This window comes from Trichomycterus rosablanca, chromosome 8 (genome assembly GCF_030014385.1).
Source record: "Trichomycterus rosablanca isolate fTriRos1 chromosome 8, fTriRos1.hap1, whole genome shotgun sequence".
NCBI classification, from domain to species: domain Eukaryota; kingdom Metazoa; phylum Chordata; class Actinopteri; order Siluriformes; family Trichomycteridae; genus Trichomycterus; species Trichomycterus rosablanca.
In genome coordinates, this window is record NC_085995.1 from 17,277,385 (window position 1) to 17,293,275 (window position 15,891).

At 35.8% G+C, this 15,891-nt stretch overlaps 1 protein-coding gene across 1 annotated transcript in view; it reads left to right on the top strand.

The window, feature by feature from the left end:
- Positions 1–15,412, top strand: part of LOC134319688 (stress-70 protein, mitochondrial) — a 29,385-nt gene extending 13,973 nt beyond the window's left edge. Inside the window, exons 8-15 of the mRNA XM_063000980.1 lie at positions 2,420–2,629; positions 7,992–8,219; positions 8,618–8,722; positions 8,950–9,067; positions 9,152–9,246; positions 12,816–12,908; positions 12,993–13,133; positions 15,185–15,412. Coding sequence (XP_062857050.1) covers positions 2,420–2,629; positions 7,992–8,219; positions 8,618–8,722; positions 8,950–9,067; positions 9,152–9,246; positions 12,816–12,908; positions 12,993–13,133; positions 15,185–15,262 — 1,068 coding nt within the window. The 3' untranslated portion in view covers positions 15,263–15,412. The remainder of the gene's footprint in view (positions 1–2,419; positions 2,630–7,991; positions 8,220–8,617; positions 8,723–8,949; positions 9,068–9,151; positions 9,247–12,815; positions 12,909–12,992; positions 13,134–15,184) is intronic.
- The last annotated feature ends 479 nt before the right edge of the window (positions 15,413–15,891 follow it).

Sequence of the window (15,891 nt, forward strand, 5' to 3'; positions counted from 1 at the left end):
GTTGGTCGCCCTTTTGCTGCCAAAACAGCCATGACCCATCAAGGCATGGACTCCACTAGTCCCCTGAAGGTGCTGTGGTATCTGGCACCAAGATGTTAGCAGCAGATCTTTTAACTCCTGTAACTTGCAAGGTGGAGCCTCCATGGATCGGACTTGTTTGTCCAGCACATTCCACAGATGCTCGATTGGATTGAGATCTGGGGAATTTGGAGGACAAGTCAACACCTCAAACTCATTGTTGTGCTCCTCAAACCATTCCTGAACCATTTTTGCTTTGTGGCAGGGTGCATTATCCTGCTAAGAGGCCACAGCCATCAGGGAATACCGTTTCCATGAAAGGGTGTACATGGTCTGCAATAACGCTTAGGTAGGTGGTACGTGTCAAAGTAGCATCCAAATGGATGGCAGGACCCAAGGAGAGCGTTGCCCAAAGCATCACACTGCCTCCGTCGGCTTGCCTTTTTCCCATAGTGCATCCTTGTGCCATGTCTTTCCCTGGTAAGCACACGCACCCGGCCATCCACGTGATGTAAAAGAAAATGTGATTCATTAGACCAGACTACCTTCTTCAATTGCTCCGTGGTCCAGTTCCGAGTTCACGTGCCCATTGTTAGCTCATTTGGCAGTGGACAGGGGTTAGCATGGGTACCCTGACTGGTCTGCGGCTTTGCAACCCCATACGCAACAAACTGTGATGCACTGTGTGTTCTGACACCTTCTAACTTCTAAGTTCAGCAATCTGAACTATAGTAGCTTGTCTGTTGGAGCCTTCACTCCCCATGTGCATCAGTGAGCCTTGGCCATCCATGACCCTGTCACCGGCTTACCACTGTTCCTTTCTTGGAACACTGTTAGAAGGGCCTGACTGCACACCACTTTTATACATACATGCATATATACATGTTTGTGCACACACAAACACTGCACCCTACCCTAAGCTTATTGGACATCAGTTTTTCAAAACAAATTACTTTATAGACCTTGCTTTGTGCATGGGGCACAGTAATGCTGAAACAGGAAAAGGCTTTCACTAAACTATTGCTGCAAAGTGGGAAGCATATCATTTTAATTTGATTTGTGAATTACACCGGTCGCAATTGTGACAAACACATGAATTTAATTAATAGAAAGGGGTGTTCCAATAATGTTAAAATGTACGTTTTTTGTGGTATTTTATTTTCACCTTTAATGTGACCTATAAAGATGGGGGGAAAAAAAACTAAAAGAATGTGGTTGCATAAATGTGTACACCCGGGATGTGGCTGTGTTTAACCAATAACATTTAAACTCCAAGATCTGGACATCCCTCCAAAATTTATAAAAAGATAGGAAGGAATTTGTTCTTGCCAAATGGCCTACAACAGCATGACAGGAGCTGCAGGAATTTTTACTAAAGGTACTGGTTGTGACAACAATCTCCTGTATTTTTTATGTGTCTGGGCTGGGGGTTAGGATTGCAAGATGGAAGCCTTTTCTTACAAAGAAAACATCCAATCCCAGCTACATTTTGCAAACACCTACATCAAGTCTTCCAAACACACATGAGGAAAATGGGGTATGGTCTGGTGGGACCAGTGTTGAACCTTTTGTAGACCTTTTCAGGCCAGCCAGGAGATATAATCCCTCCAGTTGGTTCTGGGGCTTTGTTCTTGTCAACTATACCTGATATGCGATCAGCGGAAGGCATCCAAGAGGCATCCTTGTTTGATAAGAGTATCAACTGGCTCTTCTCCATGCAGCGATGCAGTGGTTTTACTCCAAGCTTTTCCCGCTGAAGAAAACTAATTTCAGCTGCTTGTATCCGTGATCTCAGCAGGTGCTTTGGAGTGATGAGTCAATAATTGGCTGTAACAGAGGGCAGTTTGTTCACAGAATTAATGGTGTCCTCAGTTCTAACAAATACAGGCAGATACTAATCCATCATGCCGTACCATCAGGGAGGTGTCTGATAGGCTCTAAATTTATTTGGCGGCAGGACAACGACCCCAAACATACAGTTAATCTCATTAAGAACTATCTTAAGTGTAAAAAAGAACAAGGAGTCCTGAAAGTGATTAAATGGCCCCACGTAGCCCTGATCTCAACATCTAGTCTGTCTGGGATTGCATGAAGAAACAAGGGTTTGAGCAAGCCTACATGCACAGAAGATCTGTGGTTGGTTCTCCAAGATATTTGGAACAATCTCCCTGCCAAGTTCCTTCATAAACTGTGTTCTAGTGTATTTTGAAGAATTGTTGCTGTTTTAAAGGCAAGGTCGTCACACCCAGTTTTGATATGATTTAGATTTTTCTGTTTATTAACTTTGCATTTTGTGAACACTTCTATTTTTGAACACAGCATTTTTTTTGCAGTGTTTTTAATACATATATATTATTATCTCCTAAATTTATTTTTTTTTGTCTAATTTTTTTCCACACAGACTGACATCAATCTGCCCTATTTAACCATGGACAGCTCTGGTCCCAAACACTTGAACATGAAGCTTACCCGTGCCCAGTTTGAGGGCATTGTGGCAGATCTAATTCGCAGAACTGTGGCCCCATGTCAGAAGGCCATGCAAGATGCAGAAGTTTCTAAAAGTGACATTGGCGAGGTGCTTTTAGTAGGTGGAATGACTCGAATGCCCAAGGTAAGATCAAATGCTTGTAATATTTTAACATTTTCTACTAATCATCAACACCACATCACTTACCTTAAAAACAATATTTTATTAGTTGGGATTTATGGGTATTATATTTACTGCACATATTCTGCTGTCATGTTTTAGCACTATTAAAACAGTAGACCTTTTAGAATGTTCTGGGCTATTCTGGTGAAGGTGTTTTGTTTATCTTTAGCTTTTTAGCAGAGGTCTGAAGGTTTGGTGCCAAAATTTACTATTTGAAACTGTTCAAAATTCCCTTGACCAGTTGTGAAAAAAACAGCTGCTAACACCATGCTTCACTGTTAGCCCACCAACATGGAACAGTTGCAACGTCATTTAAAGTTCAAATGCCTGGGCTGGCCCACCACCACAAATTCAAAGTTGTTTATTTTTTTGTTGTTTCATCCCTTGTTCCTCCCATTTACCCCCATTTCATTTTGCCCCTATTAAAAATACTATCTTTTTTTTCTTTTTCTTTTTTTTCTTTTTTTTTCCCGACAGCCACAAAAATTCATGTGCACGTTTAGTGAAGGTCATCAAGCTCTAATCTACAAACAATTGACCCAGCTTGTTTTGTTTCTCATTTTATTCATCCCTTCTTCCTCCCATTCATTCTTTCATTCACCCTAGCAACCACCTTAAATATCTTAGCAACCACACACAATAACCTGTCTGAATTGTCACCCCTTCTCCATATACATATTAAACATACTCTAGCAAACACCTTACCAACCACCTAGCAACAGCAACACACACACAGACATCGGCGTGAGCAAAAGTATTCACATCCCCACCAACTGCGTGCTTGCACACTCACCAAAACCTCTAATCTACAAAAAAATCCAATTCCAGTAGCTACTAAAACAAGTGGGATTAATTGAGCAAAAATAAATAAATCTGCCAATTGGGTAAGCAACAATGACTTGGTAAGATTTTTTTAAATAAGCATTACTTATCTATTTTTTTTACATTACCGTAAAAATCTTAATACAGTACTTTAAACTTAAAGTAAGCATAAGAAATTCTTTATGCACAATAATAAGCCACATAGCTTTAAAGAGTTTGCCTACTAAATATTAAAATGGAAAGGAAAGCTTGAGGGCTAAGTGGGTAGCACTGTCGCCTCACAGCAAGAAGGTCCTGGGTTCGAGCCCCAGGTGGGGCAGTCCAGGTCCTTTCTGTGTGAAGTTTGCATGTTCTCCTTGTGTCTGCATGGGTTTCCTTCGGGTGCTCCGGTTTTCTTCCCACAGTCCAAAGACATGTAACCAAAAGTGTAAAACATGACGTTAAAATCCTAGTAAACAAACATACGAAAGGAAAGCTTGCTGTCGGCTGTAGGCTGATAAAAGCTACTTTTTGAAATCATTTCTCCTGTGTTCTAGCTCGGGGTCAGTGTAGGGGTCACACTCTAAGATGGGCATTTTTATGTAAAGTTGAGTTAGAGTTTGGTTAGGGTGGTTATGGAGACACTGCTAATACTGGAGCTTCTTGAACACAGAATGCTGGAAGCAGAGCCTTTGGATTTGGATGTGCTTGATTCTTATTTCTGATGGTTTTATGAAAGCATAAACCATACAATGATTTTGACTTTTTACAAACTATAATATTTCATATTTAATCATTGGAAAACAGTAATACGGCTCTGACATTGAGTTCAAACTCTTGATTAGGCAAACACAAATTGGCCAAGTCAATTTGAATTTCAATTGTGAATTTGGTTTTAGTAACTGTAAGTAAGCCTGCACCTTGTGAACATGTAAACATGCTGGTTTGTAGTGCTCAATAAGTTACATACTATGAAGCCAGCACATGTAGCGCCTTAGTATTTAGTTAGTAACAGTATTTTGTAATTATTGCAGAATTTAATTGGCAGTCAGTGTAGAAATGATAGAATAGGACTAAAAGCATCTCCACCTGCTGCATTTTGAAGCAACTGGAGCTTGTTTATGGATCTACCAGAGCATCCAGTGAGAAGTGCATTGCAATTATGGTTATTCTAAGAGTTCCATAATGGAGTGGAGCAATTATTTAAGTAAGCGTGTTGGAATAGGGTCAAGTAGACATGATGATTTAATTATTGAAGTTTCCATTTTGGGATATTGGATTAAAGAAAATATATTGTATAACATTGGATAAGCCACTATCAGCACTTATGCTTCTCAGGTTGTATTGCTGCTTGCTAGGAAAAAAAGGGACACTTTGAATTCATTTGACTTTATTAAAGAATATTAGATCATTACAAGTATAGTCAGAAGGTATTTTTTTGTTTTGTTGCTTTTACAATTTAGTAAGTTTTGATACTGTATCAAAAAGAAATCATGTATTATTTCCTATTAAAGAGAAAAAACATAGATTTGGCTTTTAATAATTAGGGCATCCTACCATTCTGTTTTATACAATTCTAGTGTGCCACCATTTGTGCTCAAATGTCTATGCTTTCCCCCCCAGTCTTTTTATTTTTAACTGGTTCAGAAAACAGATTCTTATCATTTTAGCTTCTGATGGTGACATAGTTATTAATTCTGGTTACTTATTAATAAACATTGCTGCAGTTGCAGATGTAGTTGCATATTTAGATTGATAGCGATGTGTTTAAACACAATTAGTTAAACACAGTTCATATTTTGAGGGATAAGTAAGATTCTGAGAATAATTTATTTTGTGGTAGAGCAGCAAGCTTGTCTGTGTCAATGGGGCAGATTGTAGCCTAGTGGTTAAGGTACTGGACTAGTAAACAGAAAGTTGCTGGTTCAAGCCCCACCACTGCCAGGTTGCCACTGTTGAGTCCTTGAGCAAGGCCCTTAACCCTCAGTTGCTTAGACTGTATACTGTAAGTCGCTTTGGACAAAAGCGTCTGCTAAATGCCAAAAATGTAAATGTAAATACCAAGAGTTAATAATAAGTCAAAGATATGTTTACAGCAGTGAGTAAATCCCGTCACATTCTGGGTGATACCCATGAATTTTATAATGGAGTCAAATATGATTTTAAAGCAGATCATGGTTATTTTTATAATATATATTAAAATCTCCAACAATTCAGGCCTTATCAGTACTCAATTCAGAAAATTCTTAAATAAACTCAAAACAGGGACCAGAGGGTCAGTAATTAATAATTAGCTCGAACATGTTTTTTATTTGTTGAAAATTGATTAGCCACATAAGCAACAAGTAGTTCAAAAAAAGAAAAAGAAAAACTTCTACATATTCATTTGTTCTAACAGGGGTCCAGCAGACTTGTATTCTTGAACTGTTGTCTACTTAAACTAGATTAGGAAAATGTTTGCTGTGGTATGTAAATTGCTCTGGATAAGAGCGTCTGCTAAATTCCAAAAATGTAAATGAGTCAGGCCTATGTCATAAATTGTGGTAGCTACTCCTCCAAGACCATTAGCATGCGGCTTACGTACATAATTGGATCCAAGATGAGCTCCTTCATTTTAACCAGGTGTCGAACCATTTGCATTTAGACAGATTTTGTTTACAATTATGGCGATAGACACAATTGATCTAATGTCCAGTACTCCTATTTATTTATTTAAATTTTATTTTATAATTGTTTTTATCAGGATTATTTAGATTACTGCCAGTAAGGTTTTTAAAACATAATTTAGTGCAATTATATGCATTGGTAGAACATGTTGTTTGCTAGTACCTGAGTGTCTACATGAATACCATCATAACTAAGGCAAGGCAAGTTTATTTGTATAGCACCTTTCATACACAGTGGCAATTCAAAGTGCTTTACATAAGGAAAAATTAAAAGCATTAAAACATTCCTGAGATCTAGAACCTCAGAAAGACTTCTTGCAAACATTTAGTTACAATTAAGACAACATGAAATTCAAATATAAATTAAGAACATGAAAAATTAATAGAAAATATTGTAAAATATACCCTACAATTTGGGAAATACGAAATTAAAACAAGAGAGATAAGCAATTAAAACATGAAAACAAAGAAAATATAGTAAAATATACACTACAATTAAAGAAAGAAGAATGATTTTAAAAGTGATTCAATTAGCTTACGTGAAGAACAGGTCTCCTCTAGCCAGCTGTACAGACTCAGTTGGTAGATGAGGCTGGCTGTCAGTGCTTGTTGCCTTGCTTTACCGGTGGGCCATTTTTTTTTTCCTTTCGAGTCTGTCTACCAAACTTGGTGGTGGCTAGTGCAGTTGGCGTTTACGCTGTCTTTTGGTCCATCTGAGATTACATTTTCCATCTAGATCAGTCTTTTTTGCCTGTTCTAACTTTTATTTAGTGAGTTGCAGACATCAAATTCTAAAGGCCAGTGATAGCTCAGTGGTTAAGGTACTGGACTAGTAAACGGAAGGTTGCCGGTTCAAGCCCCGCCACCACCAAGTTGCCACTGTTGGGTCACTGAGCAAGGCCCTTAACCCTCAATTGCTCATTGTGTAAGTCGCTTTGGATAAAAAGCGTCTGCTAAATGCTGAAAATGTAAATGAGTTTATATTAAAAAAAACAATGAAGTTGGTCAGCCAAAACATTGTCATTTTGTTAACTTATTTTTGTAATTAAGTTATTAATGTACAGTATATGCTTGTATTATTATTATAACAAAAATATTAGCATTAATTATATTAGTATTAATAATTTATTACTTAATTTACACTAACCATCTGCTTGTGTATCCAACTGAAATGTAATTGAGAAATTATCAGTTGCAAGTGGTAAATTAAGCTTTAAATTGTAGCTTAAGGCATCCAGCAAACTGTGACATCAGGTGTAAAATAGGCCAGCATTCTCTAGAGGTGTTACTTAGCACACAGGACTACCTTTGGGAGATACCAATGTATATTCAGTGCTGTTTGGTTGTAAAAAAAAAAAAAATTGTAAGAAAATGTTGGGACAGCAAAAATAACAGAAAATAAATTAACAATGATCTGTCATTGTTCGGGAATTGAGAACACGCATTGTGTGAGTGTTTTTAATTTTTGTTTGCTTCAACTTTTTAGCTGCATAACAGCCTGGAGTCCCTGTAGTTAAATATTGCACCAGATGTTTTCAATGGGAGACAAATATGGACTTTTCTGTAAAATTCTGTAAAATTGTAATATGGTGCTATCAAATTTAAACAACATTAAATAGCTTGTTTTGCACGGTTTTATTTAAAGGTAGAATTTGCCATTTGAATTTGTTTGTATTCTGCTTTCTGGAATTTTGTTTTTGGCAATTTACAGTCTTTTACAAAGCTTGATAATGACTAAATATTACTTTTACCCTTTAAAAGATTAAATAGTGGTTCTATATTAAAGGGTTTTTCCCAATGTCATTGGGATCGCTTAGTTTTCAAATCATGTTTTCTCCTTTTCTTTTCATTATTAGGTTCAGCAGACAGTGCAGGATCTGTTTGGCCGTGCTCCAAGTAAATCTGTAAATCCTGATGAAGCTGTGGCTATTGGGGCAGCAATTCAAGGTGGTGTATTAGCTGGGGATGTGACTGATGTGCTCCTGCTGGATGTGTCCCCACTTTCTTTGGGAATTGAGACTCTGGGAGGCGTTTTCACCAAACTTATTAATCGGAATACAACCATTCCCACTAAGAAAAGCCAGGTGGGTTAAAAAAAACATGTCACACAATAAGGTTTTATTGAGCATGTAAATCTTCTAGGCTTTTGTAGGTGGTAACAACCAAGAAGTAGTATAATCTTTATGAATCTTAGTTGATGAATCTTTATCCAGCATTTATTACTAAAACCTTCAAAAACACTATGTTAAATTAACCTACTTCTTATAATGTGCAGTCAGCACTTAATGCAGTAGTATCTTTATCCCCAATGAGAATGATTTTAATAATAATTTATAGCCAAGCCTTTATTAAATATAAATAAAAAATTAAATATCAGAAAACAAGATCTTATATTTTTTTATTCAATTTTCAGCATATTGTCATACAAATAATTTTTTTTACCTATATAACATGCGTAATACTGTTTAACCTTGTCACTCAGGTATTCTCTACTGCAGCAGATGGTCAAACTCAAGTGGAAATTAAAGTGTGCCAGGGTGAGCGTGAAATGGCAGCAGATAACAAGCTTCTTGGACAGTTTACTTTGGTAAGCCATTGATGAAATCTGTGTGAATTATTCAAAATTTTTGTTTGATATTTTCATGGTTATGTCATCTGTAAAAATAGCAATAATAGCATAGCTTTAAAATCCTCATCAGTGAAGTACAGAAGTTCATTTATATGATTTTAGTTTCTTACCCCTTTATGAAAACTGTTTAAAGGAAATATACATTACAACAAATAAATATGGGTCATGATCTATGGCTTTTAAAGGTTGGCATCCCTCCTGCTCCACGTGGTGTCCCACAGATTGAGGTTACCTTTGATATTGATGCTAATGGAATTGTGCATGTTTCTGCTAAAGACAAAGGCACTGGACGTGAACAGCAAAGTAAGACTTGATTTACACATGTTCATAGTTTTGTCATTGTAAATCATGAAAATAATTTTTATGGATGTTTGAATATTTTTTCAGTTGTCATCCAATCATCTGGTGGCCTCAGTAAGGATGATATTGAAAATATGATCAAGAATGCTGAAAAGTATGCTGAGGAAGACAGGAAAAGAAAGGTATTTCCTCATCTCTTATTGGCTTTACCTTTTACCCTTGAGAAACAGATGCATTTACCACACTCTGGCCTGCCTGGATTGATTTGGTTTCAGTGTTGAGAAAGTGTTTTGTTTCACTCTTATACAAAATGTCAAAAAGAACCTTATGTAAAAGATCAAATAGCCTCTTACACAGCTTCACCTGTGTAGTTTACTTTGCTGAATTACAAAAATTGGATTAATAAATGTGTAACTGTTACACCAAAAGGTTTAATGTTTTTTTATGAGGCTTTCTATAAAAACAAAAACTATAACAATTACACATGTTGCAGAAACTAAATATAATTTAAATTGGGCTATTACAAACTAGGACCAGTGTCCTAAACTTTTTTAGAAACACACAATCTGGTTGAAATTAAAATTAAAACAAACCCATTTCTGTAAAAAAAATTGGACACTATTCAAAAATACAATAAAAACTAAAGAAATTAAATCATCTAAATGTTTACTGAACTGATAAAAGTCCAAAGAGAACATTTTTTCACTGACAAAATTAATTGTATTTTGTAAATAAAAACAATGTGTGACACCTGCAACACACTCAAAAGAAGTTGAGACAAAGGCAAAATAAGACCAAGGTTATACAAGCAACACTGTTTTGGAAGGTTCCACAATTAGCAGTGTAACTGGTACCAGGTCATTAATGTTGAGTTAAAAAGTTTGATTGAAATTGGTGAACCATGACAAATCATTGCTTTGATGGATGCTCCTTTTAAGAGTTCTTGTCAGTTAGGTCAAAGACAATGTTTCTTATTACTGGATATCAAAGCATTTAGGTCTATCACCAGCTGCAGTTTTGAATATCATAAAGAGAAACTTGGTGTGACGGCGATGAGCAGAAATCACTGCTAAATGTGCTAAAATACTGTACTGCGAATAGTAAATTGTGATATAGGGATACCAGGTTTGCATTTTAGTCAGCAAGTATACAAATCTTGGAATCTCTTGATGTGGAAGCTGGATCTAAAGCCACTTTCACATCACTTCTTAAAGCCTGTTTTCCTGTCACTGCTGCTCCCATTTCTCAGTTAGCTAACTCCAGAACCATTTGTCATTTGCCCTTTCTCTTAAATGTTCTAGAAAAGGTTGAGTCTTAGACAAGGGCATTAGCAGTTTATTTCCATTGGCAAATTCAAATCTAATGCAGCTTCCATTTCTCGAGATGTGCCACAGCAATCAGTTTAAAGTAATCTTTTATTTGTCATCTATATGCTATTGCTGGGTACTGCAATTTGAAAGCATGATTTAAATTTCTATATTGACGACTCCCAAATTTACCTCAGTACTTCCCCCACTCCTACATACAAATATGTTTAACTATGTACAGGATTTTAAACAATAAATGTCGTTTTTTTAATATGTCATGCTGATAAGATCTAGCCAAGGCTAAGGACATTTCCCTTTTCCTAACTCGTATGGTATTTTAGGAACTCCCTCCAGAACTGGTAGACCCCATGACCATCTTTGACTCAACACACTACTTTTAATAACTCATTAGTAAATTCATTTAAAACTCTGCTTTTTGGTTACTTTGAGCTTCTAGACTTAACTTAGGTTCAGTTGAAAATACTGATCCATACATTTAACACACTACATGGACTTGCCCCTAGTAACCATTTTGTCAACAAGTCTGTCAGTTTAAAGATTGGCTGTCAAACTTGATTTTCTAAATATAAATAATTTTTTTGTGTTCAAAACAGTTTGGACAGGGGCAAAATGAGTGAAACATTTCAAAAATATGCAGGTTCACTGGTAGCATGTAAAGGTATCAGGAGGAACCACCTTTTATATGTAGGAGAAGATGGGCCATGGCTCAACACTTTGTGCCAAAAGGTGCAAAAGCCAATGTCTGTCATGGTAATGGTCAATGTCTACGGCTTGATGTGAAAGTACCAGATTCAAAGTTGTTTATTGGAATTTTAGAGCAACATATGCTGCTTTTAAGGTGACATTGTTTCCCAGGAAGTTACTAATTATTTCAGCAAGACCTTATTTCACACTCAGTTCAAAAATGTGGCTTTGTAGAGTAAATGTGTGTGACACATCCTAATTAAAATATATTAAAATTGAACAGCAACTAGACAGCAACTGCATTTTTGCTTGTTAAATTATTGCATATTTTTGCTTAATTTAAGACTTTAGCTGCTAAAGTTAGTAAACTCTGTCTCCAAATTATTAAAACGAGTGATTAATAAAAATGTCTCTCTGTCTACTTTTTTGTTTGTTGCACTTATTGTTTGTTGTCCATATTTACAAAATGCATTATGTTGATCAGTCAAATTCTAAATATTTTTCTTTGTACTTTTGTTAATTAAGTAGGGCACTCCCACCTAACACATGTACACCTGGTGAAGGGAGAACACCCACCGATATGCGAACACTGTAACACACAAGTAACCATCAAACATTTACTGACAAAATGCACAAAATATAACATAGAACGACAAAGACTCGTAATTCCAAACACAATGGTAGAAATCTTTAAAAAAACAACAACAAAAAAACTCTGATCAATTATTTGAAAAATACGGGACTGATAATACACATAGAAATAAACATACTTTTGTTAATTAAGTAGGGCACTCCCACCTAACACATGTACACCTGGTGAAGGGAGAACACCCACCGATATGCGAACACTGTAACACACAAGTAACCATCAAACATTTACTGACAAAATGCACAAAATATAACATAGAACGACAAAGACTCGTAATTCCAAACACAATGGTAGAAATCTTTAAAAAAAACAAAACACAAACTCTGATCAATTATTTGAAAATTACAGGACTGATAATACACATATAGAAATAAACACAGAAAGGACACAAGACAAAGAACATGAATAAATAACCCGAACAAAGCTAGGTACCTATCTTGCCATGAGAATGACCAATAGGTAAACATGGCGTTAAACAACAAACAAACAAATTGTTAATTAAGTATAAGTTCAAGAGTTAACAAATCTCCGATAACTGTTTTTATTGTGTTTTACACAATGCCCCAACCATTCTTTGCAGTCAACCTAAACGTCGTATATGGAAATAATTTCAGCTGTGCAGAAAGAAGTTTCATAGGATTTTTGTCAGCAAAGCAAATTGTACAACAGTCTTGGTTGTGGCATAACTGAGAATGCCAAAGTGTAAATTAAGTAGATGAAGGAAAATGTCTAAAAGGGTTATAATAACTGCCTACCCTAGTTGGTACTATCACAATTATAAAGTATTTATTCCAGCTGCATATGTTATCTAGTTTCGTTATTTTTCTAAACAGAAAGAAAACATATGAGGCATTTAAAGTTCTACGAATGAAGCGGAAAACAGCCCTAACAATATAAGCATCATTTTCCATTCATTTAAACCACGTAACGTGAAATGTTACATTTGTTAAATATTGTTACCTGGTTTATTATGTAACTGGCCTGCACTTAAGCTTATTCTTGCTACACGTAAATTTAATTTTCACATTTCATTTTAGGGGTCAGTACGATTAATGAACATTTCAATTTTAAATGCATTTAATTTTTCTAGGACCGAGTTGAGGCTGTAAACATGGCTGAGGGCATTGTCCACGATACTGAGTCAAAGATAGAGGAGTTCAAGGACCAACTTCCCGCTGAGGAGGTAAACTTGATTTATTTATTTTTTAGTTTGTCATTTTTGCACGTTCAGGTAAAGAATTTAATTTTTCTGGTTTTCTTTCTTCAGTGCAACAAGCTTCGAAATGAAATTTCTAATGTGCAAGATCTACTGTCTCGGAAAGATGCAGAAAATGGAGAAAGCATCAGACAGGCTGCCACGAATCTGCAGCAAGCGTCTCTGAAGCTTTTTGAGATGGCTTACAAAAAGGTACTTATTCAAATGAGTAATTTCATTTAGACTTAAATGCATGTTTTCTGTGCACCTAGATTGTCATATTTACAGGTGTGGTCAGCATTATTGACACCATTGATTGTTCAGTATAAAAAGTCAATATATTCATAATTAGTTATGTACATGTGTATCATCAGAATATTTATTAGCATATCGAGAAACATTAAACAAATAAGTTAAGTCTTTCACTGGAACAAGAGGCCTCCTCTAAAAACCTGTTTGCAGGGTTCTTTTATCCAGTAACAAATTTCAGCTCTCCTCACAGATTTTCAATTTAACTGAGATCAGGAGTCATTGGTGGCCAGTTTAAAACAGTTATTTTTTTTCCTCCTTAACCATTCTTGTGAATGTGTGCTTTGGGTAATTATACTGCTGTAGGACCCAATTTGTTTGACTGACTCACTCACTCACTCAACATTTAAGGTTTCCCAGTCATAGAGGCAGCATAGCATTCCACAGCATTATGGATCCTCCACCATGTTTTACTGTAGGTAGGGTGCACTTTTCTTTATAAACTTTCGTTGTCTTTAAACATAACACTGAAATGCACAGCTAAAGAGTTCTGTTTTGGTTTCATCTGTTTATAGAACATTTTTCCAAGAGGAATTGTACTTTGTTTATGTAAGTTTTGGCAAAGTTCAGTCACTCTTTTTATGCCTTTCTTTAAGCAGGGGGTTCTCCTTGGCCTTCACCCATAAAGTCCTGGGTTTTTTTTCAGTGTTTTTGTATGGCACATGTTAAAACCATTATTCCACATGTCTTAAGCTAAGCCTGAAGTTCTTTGGTTGTATGTGGTTTCTTTGCCACATTTGAGCTACCATTCTTAATGTTTGCCTCTTTCCACCATATTCTGGAAGGTTCTTGACAACATTTGCAGTGACCTAAAAATGTGCTCAGATCTCTTAGTTCTCCTAAGCATTTTGGACAAACTGTAGCTGTCTGTGGTTTTGGGAAAATGATTTCAGTAAAGAGACCATTGCAGTAATCAAACATGAAGTTTTTAGGTCTTGGCATGACATGAAGTTTTTAAACTTTGATATATTATTGGTGGTAAAAGGCTGCTTTTGTGAATGCTTTTACATAGCTGTTGAAATTTTAAAGATTTAAGATTTTAGTTCTGAGAAAAAGCAACCTATTTAATATTTGCCACAAAGTGACTGCTTAACAGCTATGGACTACTTTTTTTAAAAACTGATAGTCAGCACTCTGGTGGCACAGCTGTAGAACATGCTGGCCCACTGGTGCTGACATTTTGAACTCCTGAGTTTGAATCGGCTGGCCGAGCGTCTATACAGACAGGAGTGGAGGCCTGCAGCAGTAATAAGCAGCTGTAAGGTAAAATAATATTGGGTATTGGACATGACTAGATCTGGACAAAAACTGGAGGAAATGCATTAAAAACCTTAATAGCTAAAACATCTAGACCGTTTTACCACTTTCTTGGTAGATAACCATGTAGATTTACTGGCAAAAAAAAAAATTCAGCCTAATGAAGAAAACTGTAGATACAGATTTAAAATATTACATATTTGAGCTTAATTTTAGACAAAATGTTTACCAAGGTGGGCAACAAAGATAACTAAAAACTCATGGTTTGTCATGGTATGAGGTTCTGTGAGTGCCCTTGGCAAAGATAAGTTAGATTTACATTATACATTGAGCTTTTAGAGCAACATATGCTGCCTTCAGGATTCCATCTTTTCCATTTTTTAACAAGACAATGCAAAACCAGATCCTGCACAATACAAAGGCGTGGTTGTATACACATACTGGACTAGTCTGCCTGTCCCCTATAGAGAATGTGTAGAGAACATAAAATATGACGACAACCCTTTCCTGTTAACACCTGAAACACATCATCCTGTGGTATCCTTGGTGCCAAAACATATTTTACAATACTGTCTGCAATAAAGTGAAAGTCAAAGTAAATATAAGAAACACTTTTTATTTGCTTTTTCTGTCCTGTCCCAACTTTTTATAATTTGGTGTTGTAAATTGGAATCTTATTTGGTTTTAATCTTTCCTAGATGGCGTCAGAGAGAGAAGGCAGCAGCAACAGTTCAAGTGGAACGGACACAGGAGAGAAAAAAGAAGGACAACAGTAAAGCTTTCACGCTTTCGCTTGTAATTGGACTACAGTTTTCGGGAATAATACATGTCTTAAGGAATAGTAATTTTTTTAATTTTGTCACAGGAATTCACAGTACATTTCTTTTGTTGTATACATCAATTAAAAATGTCTGAGTTAACATTAACGCAATTGTAATTGTGTTGTCTTTGAGTACACACATTACTTTTCTGCTTAGATTTTGTATTATAAAATTTGTGTTTGGAGGGGCTTTGTGTACTATATTGCTTCTCAGATTTAATTACCAATGCTTTTAGTAAATTTTAAATTAAATAAAAATAAAAAATTTCATAGAATTATTTATTATAAACCATTAACAATGTTAAATTTTCTTATTATAAACCATTAACAATGTAAACTTTTTTCTTTTTTTTTTTAAACCTTAACAATTTTCAATTTCCTTAAAAATCAGCAGCTTATTTTAACACTTATTTACTTTTTTTTTTATCATGATAACCTAATATGCTGTTAAAACTACCACCAAGTATATGGACTTTACAAGACATGTCCTGTCGTATCAGGATGTAACCATTAGGTCATTTGGCTTGTATGTTGTGGATGGTCCAACAATGCATCAGCACAGTTGTTATGAAATTAGAGTTGCTA